General features: G+C 49.6%; 1 protein-coding gene across 5 annotated transcripts in view; it reads right to left on the reverse strand.

Annotated features, from left to right (window-relative positions):
* The window catches only part of NSMF (NMDA receptor synaptonuclear signaling and neuronal migration factor), a 42,003-nt gene that overhangs the window by 7,417 nt on the left and 18,098 nt on the right, over positions 1–16,488 (reverse strand). For 2 of the 5 annotated variants that reach the window (XM_071766662.1, XM_071766658.1), the window contains 11 exons: positions 14,930–15,005; positions 13,021–13,089; positions 10,542–10,594; positions 8,233–8,322; positions 6,439–6,560; positions 6,239–6,322; positions 5,182–5,215; positions 4,576–4,646; positions 3,492–3,571; positions 1,864–1,966; positions 1,414–1,489 (listed from right to left, as the gene is read on the reverse strand). In XM_071766662.1, the coding sequence (XP_071622763.1) occupies positions 1,414–1,489; positions 1,864–1,966; positions 3,492–3,571; positions 4,576–4,646; positions 5,182–5,215; positions 6,239–6,322; positions 6,439–6,560; positions 8,233–8,322; positions 10,542–10,594; positions 13,021–13,089; positions 14,930–15,005 (858 nt within the window). The remainder of the gene's footprint in view (positions 1–1,413; positions 1,490–1,863; positions 1,967–3,491; positions 3,572–4,575; positions 4,647–5,181; positions 5,216–6,238; positions 6,323–6,438; positions 6,561–8,232; positions 8,323–10,541; positions 10,595–13,020; positions 13,090–14,929; positions 15,006–16,488) is intronic. The other 3 variants (XM_071766659.1, XM_071766660.1, XM_071766661.1) reach the window with 3 other exon arrangements.

Consider the following 16,488-nt stretch of genomic DNA (forward strand, 5'->3'; position numbering starts at 1 on the left):
GGGCTCCAAAAGCCTGCAGGAGGCAACTTGGCACAGGGAATTCAGAAAATTACAAATCGAGAGCTAACAAATTGTGAAGATTTGTGGGAAACATTGCAAGTGATAAATATTGGAAATGCAATTTTTTTTTTTTTTTTACTTAAACTCAGCAGGCTGTACCTGTCCTGCAGAGCTGTCCCTTCCCACAGGAATGAGCTCAACAGGACACATGAACACAAGTTCTGGACACCTGGCAGCTCTGATTGCAGAGGGGGTGTCAGAAGGCAGCCCCAGACTGAACACCAGGCACAGGAGGCAGGTAGATGATTGTAAACACAAGGACAAACAACCCTGGCCTCTGAGACAGGGCTCAAGGAGGGGATTTTTGCTTCTGAGGCCTGCTTAAGATTAGTTTCAGATGACTTTGCAAAGGATTAGGGAGGTCACACTGCTAGTGCATCCCGGATTGATCAAGGAGATAAATCCAGGCAAATTCTTTAGCCCAACCTCCTGGAAGATCAACTACTTAATGCATGTGCCCAGAACCCACTGCCTGGCCTGCCGACTTCCACAGAAATCCAGGAATTTCCCTGCAAGCTGCTTCTTGGCCCACATGTCCCAGTGTGATTGCTGGGATCTGTGCAAGCTCTGGATAAAGCTGGGTCCAAACCTCAGCAGGAGGTGCACAGAAAACCCTGTGGAGCTCAAACATCCTCAGCTCCCCAGCAGTCCTGTGCTGGGCAGGAGGATAAGAATAACCCATCAGTGCTGCTGTGTGCAGCAGAGGAAGGATCTGCAGGGCTCACAGCCTAATGCTCCACGTTCCTATCTGCCAGGGGAACAAAGTACCCAGGACTATGAGATAAAAATAGCAAGGGCAAATTCAGACTGTGTGCACCCATAGCTGCCTACATGGACCAAAACCCAGGAAAAATTCTGTATCCCCTCGGAATACCTCAAGTTACAGGCAGAAAATAGAAAAAAAAAAGGTGAGCTGTAGAATGGCTCTAATGAGCTACATCCCTGTCACTTGTTGCTGAGACAACTCACTTGGTACCAGACAGAGATCACTGCATACTGAGTGACCAAAAAGGTTCTGCTCCCATGTGCATCTTTCCTCTGGACCTCACATGCCCTAGGAATGTGAAAAATCTCCTAAACTCAGCCTGGGAACCTGCCTATTATTTAGGTGACTTTGCCACTGGCAGTGGGCTGGGAGAGGGCTCTGCACAAGGAGCAGGGAAGCTGAGTGGGAATGTGCAGGAATTGCAAGGGAAAACCCAGGGTCAGGAAGTGAGCTACACAAGGCTGTCACGAGCAAAACGATGACCACAGCAGGGCTTAAGGCAGCTCAAAATTGCCTTTTCATGAAGATGCCCTCCAAAGGAGGCAAGCTGATGAAGAAGACATGTCTTTGCATGGAAATGAAATTACCTTGAGCTGATAGTTCAAGTGGAGACTCAAAGGCAACCCTATAAGGATTCATTAAGTTTTTCAGATTCTGAAATAGCTGAAAGGAAAGCATATGAAAAGTTAGCAGCTGAAAACAAAGGTTAACTCCAGGGCACCCAGAACTGCCCATTCTTGTTCCCTACCTCTAGAAAACCATCCACTCATATCCTTTAAAAAAATCTAGCTCATCAGTCAATAAAAGTTCTTGGCATGACCATTCTCCTCAACAGCTTTAGTATTTGTCCTTCATGTCACTTGTCCTTCCTCCCCTGCCCCCTGAGGAAGGCCCAGTCAGCCCTGGTGGGACAGGATGGCAGGATGCTCCCCCCCAGCAGAAGAGGAAGGTTTTGACTTCCTAGTGTGAGTGTTGCCTTCCAGGCCTTGGTGCTACTCAGCAGCCATTCCCAGAGAGACAACCCAGGAAGCTCTTACCTTCTCCCCATTGGGGTTTCCAAGAACATAGCAGCCCATGATGTGGATGATATTTGGTTCAGGATTGACTTTACTCATCAGCCGGCTCAACCTCTTCCAGAAGCTGGAAGAAACAAACACACTTTTAAAAAGTCTTTCTCCTCATCTGTGTGTGTGATCTGGTGGATGTGTGCACACACTGCTCAGAAAGGGCCTGAGGTTTGTAGCCTGAGGAGCAAACTGGTCAGGAAGGAAGAGCAGGGGCAGGGCAAGGGTCTGAGGAGCAGGTCCAAGTGGTGGTAGAGAAGGAGGAAGAGCCCACAGAGCCAAGGAAGCTCCAAAGTGAGGAGAAGGGAGTAAAGTCCACCAGGAGTACTTTTAGACTGTTCTACTCAGCATCTTCTTGCAGGAGTTCCTCCCAGTTTCCTCTCCCATTCCAAACAACAGCTGCCCTTGCTACAGATGAGTGTCACCAGTGCACTGCTTCATTCCCAGGGTAGGAAATCAGCAGAGAGTGGCTGGAGAGGCTCTTTTGCTACACAGCTACAGACACAAACCAACCCTGGGCTCCGTGGGAGGCAGTGCCCAGTGCTGCTCACAAGTCATACACAGTTCACGTTTTGTGACTCCTGCCCAGGCCTGTGGGACACAAACTTCAGGCACCTCCCCTGTGCAGTGGGTTACAGCAGACTCCTGGTGGGCTCTGGAGTTCCTCTGCAGGGGCTGCAATGAGACTGCAGCCTCAGCTTTTCTCAGGCACATCCAGAGTGGATGGAGACACTCACTTCCAAGCATCCCAGTTTTCAGCTACGACTCTGAGCATCCCTCAGTTACCAGCTTCAGACCAGCTGTGCCTGGGAGATGTTCAGAAGTGTGTTTGTGCTCACGTGCTGAAGAATTTTACTGACAGTGTTTGTGCCAGAGCATGAGAGTGCTGAACAGATGTTGATTTTCAGACTCAGTTCTCATGCCAAGAAAAAGCTGTGTAGGAGCAGGCTGGTGTGCAGCCTCCCCCACACTGCTAGCCAAGGAAGTTTGAGCTAGCAGAAGCAAACCAGGCAAAGCTGAGCTCTGCAAGGAGAGGAAAAATGGGCTCAGCAGTCTGGCTGAGGGGTGATGAAAACCCTCCTCAGTAATGTGCTGGACTTTGAGCAGGCTCTGCAGAGACAAATTCCATTTCCCCTGCAATTAGGAGGGCAGAGACCAGAGTAGGGGGGGAAACTGTCTGGATTTCTGCCTGTGTAGTAATGCTATCTCAGCCACTTCTGAGCAACAGAGGCACAAGAGGAATGTTTTGCTCAACAAAGCCCTTTTTAGGAGAAAAACTTTTTTTTTTCTTTTTTTTTTTCTTGGTTGTTTGTTTGTTTTTTGGTTTTTGTTTTTTTCCTTTTCTTGGTAGGGTCTAATCCAGACAGACACTAAGCAGCAGATAAAAACATAAATTTTCTGGGATCCCATCCCAGGACTCAGCTTGGCTCTGTCACTCTTGCAGCCCCCCAAAGGAGCTGTAATCTGCTATTACCCCCCCCTCAGCCCCCTCTGCCCCTGACCAAACCACCCCAGCTCCCTCCACCTCTCCTGCTACAAACATAGAGCAAACTGAGCAGAAAAACTCCAGTGCAAGTCCAGAACACAACAGAGCCACTCACAGGATCATATCTTCTTCCTTCTCCACTTTGGCAAAAGTGGCAACTTTGTTCTTTAGCAGGTATAAGTGACCAGGGCCCCCCTGCAAGAGAGAGACAGGCAGATGCAAACCACTTTGCTCAGAAACAAGCCCTGGGTGGGTTTTTTGTCCAGCCATGCCACAGGGGCACAGAGCAGTCCCACCAGGCTGGCACCCACCCCAGGCACTGGCCCAGGGAACAGTCCCATACTATCCTGGTTTTACTGTGCCCACCTCACTGGGAAAAAAAAAGCACAATAGTAGACAAAAAGTCTTCATTGTGGGTGGCTGGAGAGTAACAGGGAAGCCCATGAAGTTTCCTTTGGGGATGTGAAGGGACTTGTGGTTGTAGGCAGAGGAGAAGCTGAGCAAAGCTGGGATAAGCAGGCAAGATGGACTTTGGAAGGGGCAGGCATTAAAAAAAACCTCAGCACCACATCAGGAAGATTAAAAGCTGCAATCTCCAGGTCAGGCTGCTGTAAACACAACTGTTTTGCAGTGTGTTAGGCACATGGGAGGGAGTTCAAGTTAGGTGACCTTCCTAACTTCTCATTATAAGGTTCCTTGCACAGCTGGCAGGGAAGGAGGAAGCTGCCCACACTGAGGAACAAGAGCTTGGGGAAGAAAACCCCAAATCCAGCAGGGCCTGAGTCTGTCCCCCATCCCCAGTCCCCTCTCCCACAGATGCTGGGGAGCTCCAGCTGTGCCATCTGCCACCCCTGGCACTGTCATCTCAAAGCTGCATGAAAATGACAACCACCCCATCACAAACGCATGTTCCTATCTCCAGAATTCTCCTTTTGAGGTCATGCTGGTTTGCCTGGGTTTCCTTGAAGGCAGCTGAGAAGCAGCCCAGCTCAGCACTTGGCCAAACTAAATCAGATTTTATTTCATCCTGTGACACCGACTTGAGACTGCTCCTTGTCTGGGAAATGAGAAGTGAAAGTTCTACTCATGCACTTATTTTAACAGAACCTGACTTTGGGGGACTGGTTCCTCTATGCGATTTTCCCAGTAGAAGAAAGATTTCTAACAAACCACCCAAGCACTTAACAACTTACACATACCTGGCAAAATATCAGCATCTTCCAGATTTTGCAGCCTTTCCGATAAATGTTAAGCTTCTTCTCTATTTCCTCTGCAAAAAAAACCACCCCAAAACTCAACATGTTGGAAAAGATAAACCATGGGAAAAGGTAAAAATTAATGCTGAATGCTGGAGGCTGAGCTGTGAGAGAATGGCCTTACTGATCTCATGATGGCAAAGCAAATCCTCTTTCACACTACAAAGCAGGAAACCCCAAATATCAGAGCAGAGAAGGTGCAGTACCAGGTGCTGCTCTCCAGTGACCACAGCATGGGACCAGAGCCAGGTCTCCTGGCCCTCTGCTGATGCTCCTGCTCACTACCAGGACACTGAACAGGTACCTGTGCTGCCCTGTGCCTCAGCTTCCCTGCCAGACACCAGGAGCTCAGCACAGAAAAGGGGCCAGAGAAGGGAAGTGTTCTTACTGCAGCACAGCCCACAGAGCTGATTGACCACCAGGTGTCACCAGGGTGATAAAAACATCTTTATGAGTGGCAACTGAGGCATAAAGCAGTGGAGGGGCTTTAACATGTTGATCAGTTGCATTTGCAACAAGCAGGAGTTAAGAAAAAGAAGTAAAACTCACCCAGGATGTCATCAAAGGTGGCATGTTCATGGTCCTGGAAACCAAGAGAGGAAACATATCAAGGTTCCCTGTCACTACACCAGCTCCCATGACATGATTATAGCACCTAATATTCCACACAATCCCATTCCCAGGCAAACAGAGGCTCTAAAAGCAGGATTATACCATCTCAGGGCTTCCAGTCACATCACAGTAATCACCACCCCAGAACATGCCTCAGGAAAGGACCTGAAGACAGAAGGTCTTAGTCTGTGAGGAAGACTAAGCCCATCCAAAGGCTTGAAAAAGAACCCTGGGGACAAGTCTAAAGCACATTTGCCTCTTAGACCCACGTTTGGTAGCCAGGCTCTGGCTTTACCCATGCCCAAGCTGGCTACAAGCAGCCACACTCCCAGTGCACTCCCTGGCAGAGCAGGGGCATCAGAAAACCCAAATTACTCAAGGGAAGAGAGAGGAAGCAAAGGGAAGCCCCAGCAGCACAGCCTGCTGCCCCTGGAGGATGAGTTCCCTGGGCTCTCAGTCCCAGCCTTCCCTTTCAGTTCAAGAGAGGAGGAAGTGATTACAAAAGAAGATACCCATGAGTTTTCACTGGTGTTCCAGATACCTGCTCACCAGGACTCCTGGTGAAAAGCCCAGGTTAAATCAGTGAGTGGCAGATGCAGCACAGGACCCATGGTGATGATGTTCACGGGTCTTGCTCATCCCTAAGGATGAGCACAAGGAGGAGCCCTAAGCCTGGCAACAGCTCTGCCTGTGTGCTCAGGCCTGCCCTGCCTTCCCTTCCTCATCTCCCCCAGCTCTGCCTGCAGGGTCTGGCAGCTCACATGAGCAACTTCCACTCCCCCTTACTCCTCCACCCAGACTTGAGCCCCCCACAAAGCCACCCCAAGACCCCGAACCTGGGTTCAGCACACGCCTGGCCCTTTCCTGACAACTGTCCCAAATCACAGCAGTGTTTCAGTCAGTGTTAACAGGAGCCAGGGAGACAACAATAATAAAATTCTCTGTACAAAGCCTGCTCCCAGCCATCGAGGCAGAGCAGAGGTGCTGTACTCACGTAGAGGATGGGGATGATAGAGGGGTCGTCCCTGCGGATAATTGTTGGGACATACTCTGCTTTGGGCACCTTGGAGGAAATGAGCTGGAAGGGGAAGAAACAAGCAGATTTAAAAGCAGACTGCCTCCATCTCCTTTGCTCTCCCCAAGACCTAGCAGGACCCATTCAAACACAGCACAGGCTGAGCTGGGAATTCTTACCATTATTTTTGGTGGAATAAAGTCTTCTCCATCACACGCCATGGCTTCAAGTTCCTTTTCTGCTTCCCAGTTCAAGTCAAAGTCTCCATCCAAAGTGCCACAGGAATCCTGAAGGTCATGGCCTGCCAGAACACAGTGGGCATTACAAGGACAGAACCCTTTCCCCTCCCCACTGCAGCCTGCCTGGCACTACCTCACCAGATGCACACCACAAGACTTGGGGACCCCTCCTCTCCTCCACAGAGCAACAGATGCCCCCACTTGGGGGCTGGCACCCCTCAAACAGACAAACACTGAACAAATGAGGAGTGCACACACGGAGCCTGATACCACATGTCACATGTCACGTGTCACATCACATTTCATCACTCTCAGCCACCAAGTTGAGCCTTCAAATGCCAATTCACAGCAGCCACCCTGTCACTTCAGAGATGGAGGAGACAGAACGCAGACAGACTTTAACACTGCCAAGCTGATGAGCAAGTCCAAAGCCTTCAGAGCTTCTCTCCTTGTAATATTTTCTGCTCTGACTGTCTTCTGAGTGGTTATAAAAAAAAAATAAAAAATCTCTGCCTTCTTGGTCAAACTGATCCTGGCAGAGAAGTCCCAGGACGTGAGGACAACCGTAGCAAACACAGTATACTTGAGTTTACTCTCCATGGAATCAACCTTACCTGGTGGCCTTCAATGTCTCCTGGGGAAAAAAACATCTGGAAGGAATATAATTGACCATTAAAGGTTAAAATCAGAGATGGGTCCCTGGAGCCAGGGACTGTGGAAAGAGAACCAAGATGCCTCCCTTTGTGCCTTTGGGGATGTCCAAGAGTCACTGGGCAGTGCCCACACTGTCTGAACCAGGTCTCTGCCATTTGCCTCTGAGACAGATGAGGAAGTGGGGAGGAATCAGACTGCAAAGGAACCATCGGGTCATGTTTTGAGCCTGGCCTGTCACACATCTCCCTCTGCAACCTGGTATGGTGCCTTCTACAGCTGGGAGGGATGGATCTTGTGCTTACCTGATAGGTCAGTTCATTTAATTAGTGACATTCAGTCACCATACAACCCACTTCAACATGAGCAAACTCATATCCACCAGCTCCCTTCCCTACAGAATGGATTTCAGGAAAATCTGGGTAGAACAGCCCTTCCTTTTATATATAAAAAAAAAAAAGAAAAAAGAAAAAAAAAGACAGTGGGAAGATGCTGGCTTTTCCTCCTGTAAATTAACACAACAGCATCTCAGCCCCCGTGAGCAGAACATCACAGCATTACTGGGGATTCCCAGAGGAATTCCTTTGGCAGCCCAAAGGAAGATCAGATTGCCCCAAGCTATGATCTGTGCAGCCTGCCTGGCCAGAAAATCAAAGCTACATCTGCTGGAGCACTGCAGCTGTGCTCCTCAGCTATCCTAGCCCAGGAAAGAGCTCAGCAGGGGCACTGCCAGGTCAGTCCTACTCAGCTGAGTGTAGCCTTGGACTGGGGTGCTTCCAGACAGGTTGTTTGGTCCCAAGTGAGTAAGGGCTGATGGGAAGAGAAGAGAGCTGTACCACTGGGCATCCTTTGGAAGCTGCACAGTAACACGAGCTCGGATGTGTTGTGCTCTACAAATAAATACAGGAACAGACAGATGAAGAGGTGCAAACACCTGGAGTGGTACGAGCTCAGAGCTCAGGGAACCGAAAGGATGACAGGTAGGACAAAAGGGCACAGAGAGGTTCCTCCAGTGGAGCTCCATTCAACGCCTCAGTTGGAGGCTTTGGCCACAGAAGGAAGCTCAAAGGACTCAGAACTCACTTTCTCGAGAGTCATGGAAGGAATCAGCTTTGATGGGAGTCGGGTCACTCCAGGACCTGCTGAAGCTCCTCTCACGCCGTTCGGCAAATGCTAGGACAAAACCAAAGCAGGACATTAACAGACTCCAAAGCCACCTCTGCTGCTGCCAGCAAAACAAAACAGCCAGTAGAATTCCACCAAAGCTACACATCAGGGACTCCCCTGTGCTTGTTCTTCCACTTGGCCAAGCCCGAGTCCTTCTCACACAGCAACCACGGGTCCATCTTCCAGACAGCAGGAGACAAAGCCAGCACCTTGAGCAGGACCATTACAGGGGATGTGACACAGGACAAAGAGGACACTCCATGGTCTCTCCTTAAGTGCACACCCAGCACTTTGAGCAGGACCATTACAGGGGATGTGACACAGAACAAAGAGGACACTCCATGGTCTCTCCTTAAGTGCACACTACTCAGAGCTCAGTTGAATCAGGGCTGTTCCAGTGTGAATGCTCTGACTCGGTCCTCACAGGAAGATGCACCCAACAGCTAATGCCACACACATCACCAGGAGGCAGTAGTTGTCCACTCAGTTTCCTAGTGACATCCCAATCAGAGCTGGACCAAAGGGAGGCCTCTGGGAACCTCATGTTTCCAAAATTTTGTTGCAAAAGTTTTTGCTTGCCTGCACTTCTCACAGACTCCTAGAATGTCAGGTTGGAAGGGAGCTCAAGGATCACCTGCTCCAACCCTTCTGTTATTATTGTTGATCTGAGATGTCTCAGCACCTCCCTGAGCTGAGATTTCAAACTTTCCTGAATGGGGGAATCCACCACTTCCCCTGGGAGACCATTCCAATGTCTGACTGTCCTCAGAGTGAAATTTTTTTTCACTCTAGTGAGCGCTCTCCCATTTGTTTGGGTTTTTTTCTTCCAAAAGGAATTGTATGGTTTGTAATTGCATTTCCCAAGTGGAATTCAGGAAGATTGGCCCAGCTGGCTGCACTGCAGGCAAATTCCCAGGAACTGCCAACCACAATGTCTGCCTGGGCAAGCCCATTACACCTCAATTAACAGCCTCACAGCCACTAATACTCATTTCTGGAGCAGGCAGAGCAGTTTGCTGCAGTGTATCTATTAACAGCATGTCAGTGGCACAGGAATTCAGTGTGGATCTGCTTCACAAGAGCTGAGGAACAACCTGTCCTCTGCTGCAGTGTGTCCAAGTGTGGGTGTCCAGGGAGACAAATGACATGGGAAGTTCTTCAGGTGATCTCCATCCTCACCTTTCAGTCCAAACCAGGCCTTTAGCTACTGTGCACATGAAGAAAGCTTTGAAAACATGACCCGAGAGTTCCCAAGGCAGGGAGGTGCCTGAACTTCCAGACAGCTCCAGGGGGAGGTGAGCACAGTTCCTTGCAGGCACTGCTAACTCAGATGCCAACAAAGATGCTTTAAAGGGCAACACTGTTTGCTGATCACTTCCCACAGCGTATGAGAAAGGAAAGAATGCAAATGCAGCTCTGCCACGTTTTTTTGCTGTGGGCAGTCTGTAGATGATGCCTGGCCAGGGGGTGGGAAGAACAAGCTGCTTCCTCTTCTGGAGCAATCCCCAGCTCTCAGGAAGGCTTATTCCATTCTAAGCCCTTCACAGCGATAAAAGAGCTGTCCCAAACAAGTTACAGAGGAGTGTTCCTTCCCCAAGGAAAGGGAACTGCCATTTCCCAGGCCTAAAAGGTGATTTCTTCTTCCCCAGTGAGCTGTAACACTCTGCTATTTCCCCCTTGCTCCGGCCTCTTCCCTGCTCCTCTTCTTCCTGACTTCCACTGTCCTCTCAGTTCCCACCAGGCAACTTTCCCCCAGGTCCTGCTGTGCAGATGGCAGTGGGACAGAGGACAAAAGAGAAAGCCACCAGTCCATATGGCACACGAAGCACTGGCTGTCCCCAGGGAGCCACAGCTGGTTGGCAGCTTCAGGGAGAGGCCAGGCAGCTCTGCTCAGCTCCCAGCTCTGCTTCTCCTCACCTCCCCAAAAACCACACACACGTGGGACAAGGATGCTACAGCTCTCCTTCCACTCCTTGTGCTGAGGCCACAGAGCTCTCCCATGGCCAAGACCCTTGGGAATAGCTGAGAGGCTGCTCCCAGATATCCGTGTGTCCTGGAGATTGCAACAACCTGCCCTGCGTCCTTGTAGGGTAAAACAGCACCAGCAGGTCAAGTCCTCAGTGCTAGGTCCTTTGTACCCACATCTGCACAGAGCTCAGGGTTCCCTGTGTCCCACCAGCACAACCCCAGCTCCTCACAGCCACATCTTACAGGTGCTCACTTACTTTGTGCTTTCACCCTCCGGCTCCCCACCATGCGGAGGTGCTTCCGAAAATTCCTGAAAGAAAAGCCAAACAAAACCTCTGAGAAAGGTAACACAGAGTGAGAGCTGGGCCCAGCAGGCCTGGAAAAAAACGTGATGAAAAAAAAGGAATTGGGAAGACAGCAGGTTTCCTTCTGGGCATTCAAAATCTGGAGATGAGGTTCCCAGCCTCAGTTACGTCTGTCAGGAGCGTGCCTGTTTCTCCTGCACTCACTGGCTTGGTGGCACAGGACAAGTGAGGTCCTCCATGGCAGTGTCCTCCTCACAGCCTCTGCTGTGACCTGGCTGAGGACACTGCCAGTGCCCATGCTGGCAGCACTGCCTCTTCTCCTGCTCTGCAGCAGCATCTCCCCCTCCACACAGCCTTGGGAAGTGGGGTTCTGCCCCACCAGGCAGCATGCACACACCATGCTCCTGCCTGTGCTTGCTCCCCAACACACCCACAGCAGCTGCTAAAATCCCCCTGTGCTGTCAGCCAGGGGCTGTCCTCCAGGGCAAAGAGCTGGGAAAGACTGCAGGAGCTTCTTCCTTCTTGGATAGCCCTGTTCAGGAAGGTTGAGTGTCCCATGGACCTTCCCATGGGACTCACAGGCAGAGTTCAGGAAGGCCGCAGAGCACAGAGCTCCAGGGGAAAATCCACCAGGGGGAAAGCCCTGGGGAGCAGCCACACTCCACGGTCAGGTCTGTGTGAAAGAGTCTGTCCTGGCCACTCCTGAGAGCCCATGGCAAAGGGACCCTTTGTCCCATCCCTCTGACTGCCAGGGACCTGCTTCCCTTGGCTTCTCATCACTCACCTACAGGACAGGAACCACACAGGACAGGAACCACACAGGACACCAGAGGAGACACAGGGAAGATGCAGGACTAGCAGGTGGATTAGCAGGAAAAGTGCCACTCAGGGTGACTTCTCCTGGCTGTGCAGCCCCCATGGCCCCCAGGGATGTCACTGAGCCCAGGTACCAGCAGTCTGCATGGAGTGCAGGAGCCTTCCTAGAGTCCCTCCTACCCACCAACACACACCACAGACATCAAGCAAGAGGGGCTACTTCTGGTGAAAGAGGTTAAATGAATGACAGCTTGTCTGGCTCACACACAGTTAGTGAGATGAGTAAGGGCACAATGCAACCATGCAGATGCTTTAACAAGCTACCAGGACTAGAAAACACTTCCAGCACTGACATCAAGTTGTTCAGAGCTGTTGGGGCTACACAAACCTGCCCAGTTTTCCTGCAATTGCACCCAGAAAACCCAGTCTGCCCCACTCCACAGCTCTCCAGGGCTTCAGTCACACTCTACAAAGGAGCCTTTTCCATCACCCCACCAGAGAACAATAGAGTTAATTACTGACATGTAATTACTGACAGGTATCAGTGCCCTGCAGAACTCCAAACCTCTCACGTTCTCCTCCTCAGCTCCTCCTGCCCTGCAGCACTCCCAAGGTCCAGGTGGGCATCACTCATCCTAAGGAAACATCCCCTGCCCCACAGGTGTGCCATGCCCCACAAACCAACCTGCCTGGCACCAGACACACCTGGGTGTTTCTGACAGAGTTGCCTCTGTCTAACGAACTCTGAGACCTTTCCTTCTTTTCCTTCTTTTTAAAGATACACTGTCTTTAGTTTTGAGTCTTACTTAACTTCATTATTGGTGGGAAAAGAAAAATAAAACACGACCCTCTAGTTGCTAAAAAAATCTTCCCAGCAATTTCCCAGTTAAGAAAATCTGATGTTTTTCTTCTGCTTTGTTTTGAATAGTGTTCAAGTCATCATAGCAGTTTTTAACCAGTGACACAAATTCTGTGTCACCCTTCTTGGCTGCCAAAACACAGGAGCCTTTACCCACAGGGACTTAAGTGATGTGCCCTGTGAAGCCAGGAGAGGAAAACCAGGGCCCTTCTGTAATACCCAGACAGTGAATCAGTCCCCATCTCCTTTTCTTTCCTTTCAGTTAAAAAAAAAATAAAATAAAAATTCTGGTCAGTAAAGATGTTAATTTTGCCCAGGTCTCAGATTTGTGAGGTGTATTTGTAGATGCAGCAACAGCAGATAAGTATTCAGCTGACCTCAAACAAATTCCAAGTACTTGCGAGAGGGATGGGGAAACTGCATCTTTTATTTATATATAGTATATATTTTCCTGCTTTTTATATCTTATATATAGATACAAAACATATTTTTCTGCCTGAGACACAGATCCTGTATATTATAGCTGGCAGATTAAAAGAAACCTGACAGTGTTCCTTTAAGAAGATGGAGATCCCCTCTCCTGAGCACCGCAGCATCAGCCACCTCCACGTTCCCAACACAGCCACTGCCACTGTCCCTACCAACAGCAACACAGACAGGGACAGCCACGTTCAGTGTCACCAAGGGGCACTGCTGACACCCCAAGGGCCCATGCAACACCAGGCAGGGTCAGGGCTATGGGGAGAGGGGCCCTACCTCTGGATAAGAGCTGCAGAATCATTCTCTCGTTTCCGTCTCTTCCTCTCTGCGTGGCCCCTGAACGCCCTGGGAAACCATTTCAAGCCATTAACCAACCACACAGCTTTGGACTGGGGAGGACACAACACACAGAGAGGAAAGCTCTCACCAGACAACAGAGAGAGAGATCAGGCTCACCAAGGATGACATCCAGCCTTGGCAGGACTGGCTGTGAGCCAGGGGCCAGGCCAAGGACTCACCCAGCCAAAAAAACCTCACCCAGCCAAAAAAACCTCACCCAGCCAAAAAAACCTCACCCAGCCAAAAAAACCTCACCCAGCCAAAAAACCTCACCCAGCCAAAAAAACCTCACCCAGCCAAAAAAACCTCACCCAGCCAAAGGTCCTGACTCCCCAGGGCTGGCCAAGCACTTGTTCCTACAGCCAACATAAGAGTGACCAGAGCATGTCCCAGAGAACAGGGGTGAGCAGATACCATCCCTGCTAGAGAGGAGTGGACCTAGGAGACTGCAGACACAAAACCTCTGTGCACCAGGATCAGGAGGGACAAAACCATGCTGGCAGCTGTGGGCTCCCTTTGGAAGATGAGGATGGTTGCAGTGGGATCCATGTAAGCCTACGAGGTGCAGACATCTATCCTGCCAGCTAACAGCCCTGGCATGAGGCACGAGTGAAAATGAAGGACAGGAGAGGGAGGAGAGTTCATCCAGGACATCGACACACAAAGAAATAAAAAAAAAAATGAAGATTATACTTACGAGATGCTAGGGATTCCAGGACACGCAGGAAAAAAGAAAGAGAAGAGGGATTCATTAGTGCTCAGCTCTGGCCAGCATTTTGAGGGAATCCCAGAGGGAGTACTTCTTGTTAGGTGGAAGGAAATTGCTTTTTAAATTAAAAATTCCTCAGTGGTGAGACTCTTACTTGACCAAGCGAAATCCTCCTTGGGGCAGCACTGACATGTGGCTTGGATGCAAAGTGAGTCCCACACAGACCCCAGAGAACAGGCAGCTGTACAATGCCCAGCTGAACATGGCCCAGGAGGCTACAGCAGGAGCTCAGCATCACAGCTGCTGAAGCAAGGAGACCTTCTCCATAGTGACAAAGACCTGGGAAGTGAGCTCACGCTGGATGCTCTACAAAGGAAGGAAGTCTGGTGGGCTGGGAACACTGGAGCAGAGGCCAGGAGTCCAGAGGCACCCGGGGGAGCTACCCCAGCCAGCTCAGGGAGGTGCCCTGACCTTTTGGTGATGTCCCTAGAGGCAGCAGAGAATCTCCAGAAACACTCCCTGAGGAGCCAAGATAGCCAAGGGGGCTGTGATCCTCCAGGGTTTCCTTAGGGCACCATTCCCTAAAGTAATCTCACTTTGGGCCCCGTGAGCCCATCACCCTGAAACAAACCTTGTGCCTAGAAAAGATGACTTCAGATAGCAAAGAACATGCCCAAAGGCAAAGCAAATGTGCTTGGTTTGGTGCAGGGTTTGGTGTGTCAGACCTGAGCTGTAAAATCCCAGTCAGTGTTTTACCAGTCAGCATCTCTAAAGAGCAAAATCCATTTGTCCAAGTGCCCCCAGGCCCTGCCAGCCTGGTGCCCAGGGGTGCTGCCCACCTGGGTGCCACCAGACACACAGTGCCTGGAGAGGAGGCAGAGGGACACCAGGGTCAAGAGAAGCAGCACCAGGACAACATGGAGTTAACAATGGTAAAACCAAACAAAGGGGAGTAGTAGGAAAGAGAGCTAAGAATTGCAAAATAGTAAGTGAAGAGGTTCTCTCTCTCTCCCTCTCTCATCCCCGGATTATAGGCTCAAACATCCACCTCATTTGCTCCAGGCTCTCAGCTGCAGCTCTAAGTGTGCTGCAGGCTTTAAGACACACAAGGGAAGCTATGGCAGGAGTTCCACTTACGCTTGCATAGTTGTAGTAGCAGTTTGAAAACTGAAGAGGTTCTCTTTTGGGAACCAGGTTCGGATGGGGACATCATCTGGAAGAGAGAGCAAAACCTGAGAATCCAGCAGGCAGATAAGCCAGTGAGACAGCAGGACCTTCCAAACTCTTTCTCTTAGTACTTTTCTTCAGCATCTGGCCCACTAAGACAAAAAAGCAGGCAGCAAAATAAGTCACTAATTATGTGTGTGGTCACCAATTATGTGTGGGATGGTGGTGACCAGAAGGCAGAATCTGACCAAGCAGCATCTCCTACTGAGAACCCTCTGACTGGTGTTGGTCAGGCAGGGCACCAGAGGTGCACTAAAACCCACTGACACTGCACTAAAACCCACTGACACTGCACTAAAACCCACTGACACACCACGTACAAGACCTTCGTGGGTTGCATCCCTGGGGTTTGGGGCTCTCTGTTCATCTTGTTTCACTTCCCCTTTGTGGCTTCCTTGCTCAATGCCTTGCCACACATTGCTGATCGTGTCTTGCTTCACTCATTCAAGCCTGAAGATCATTAGCACCTCCAGTACCTCAGTCATTAATATGCTGGCATTGTCAAGAGTATTTTGTTTTTTAATTCACTTTAATTGGCCAAGACCCAATCAAGCCCTGAGTGCCTCCTGCAGACATAATTACTCCAGACCAGATATCTCACCAAATGTTTTGCACAGCTCATCATCTACCACAGACTGATCCTGCTGGTTCCTGGAAGTACAAAGAGCAGATGCAAATACAGATGCAAAAAAAGCTAACTGAGGAGGAAGCTTCCAAGAATTCATAAAGAAAGCTCTAACAGACACTCCTCTGCTAATAGTTTATGTCAAGCTTGGTATAAAGGCACCTTAAGGAAATACAGATGTTAAATGAAAACTGCATTCCAGTACACTAAATACTTCTCACAAGTTTCCCTGTCTGCTCACCTCCAAAAATGAGAGAAGAAATGCACATCCCTACACATCATGAGGCTGCAACCAATGCACCTCAGCAGCCTGAGGTCCATAAGAACAAGCCCCTGGGGTCAGTCATCTCCTTTCCTGAAAAGCTGGGGCTGAAATTACTTTCTTTTTCAATCATCACACAAGCTTTCTGGCTGTGGCATCATATGCAGAGCTACCTTTTAGCAGCTAAAATCACAAAACAGAGAAACAATGCTTAGAAACTATGCACAGAAATAAGCAGGACTGGAGGTGTTGTGCACACTTGACAACCAAGTCTTTTCTAATTATTATTCTTCAGTACAAGACCATTTATTAATTCAGTCACAGAATTTCAAGTATCTAGGCCTGAAAATGTGATCTAGAACCCAGACTTTTTGTGATTTTATCCACAGTAAATATCACTATGACATTTACTAGAAAACTATGAATCCAGGAAAGATGTACAGCTTGATCTCCATGGTATTCATACAGAAGTTATTTTCAAGGAGAAAACCTTGACCTCTCCTGGTTGGACACTCCACACTAAAAGCCTTGATGTGTGTTTACAAAAAAAATAAGACAAATTAGGTCAGACTCTTTGCCAGC

The sequence above is a fragment of the Heliangelus exortis genome, chromosome 22 (genome assembly GCF_036169615.1).
Source record: "Heliangelus exortis chromosome 22, bHelExo1.hap1, whole genome shotgun sequence".
NCBI lineage: Eukaryota > Metazoa > Chordata > Aves > Apodiformes > Trochilidae > Heliangelus > Heliangelus exortis.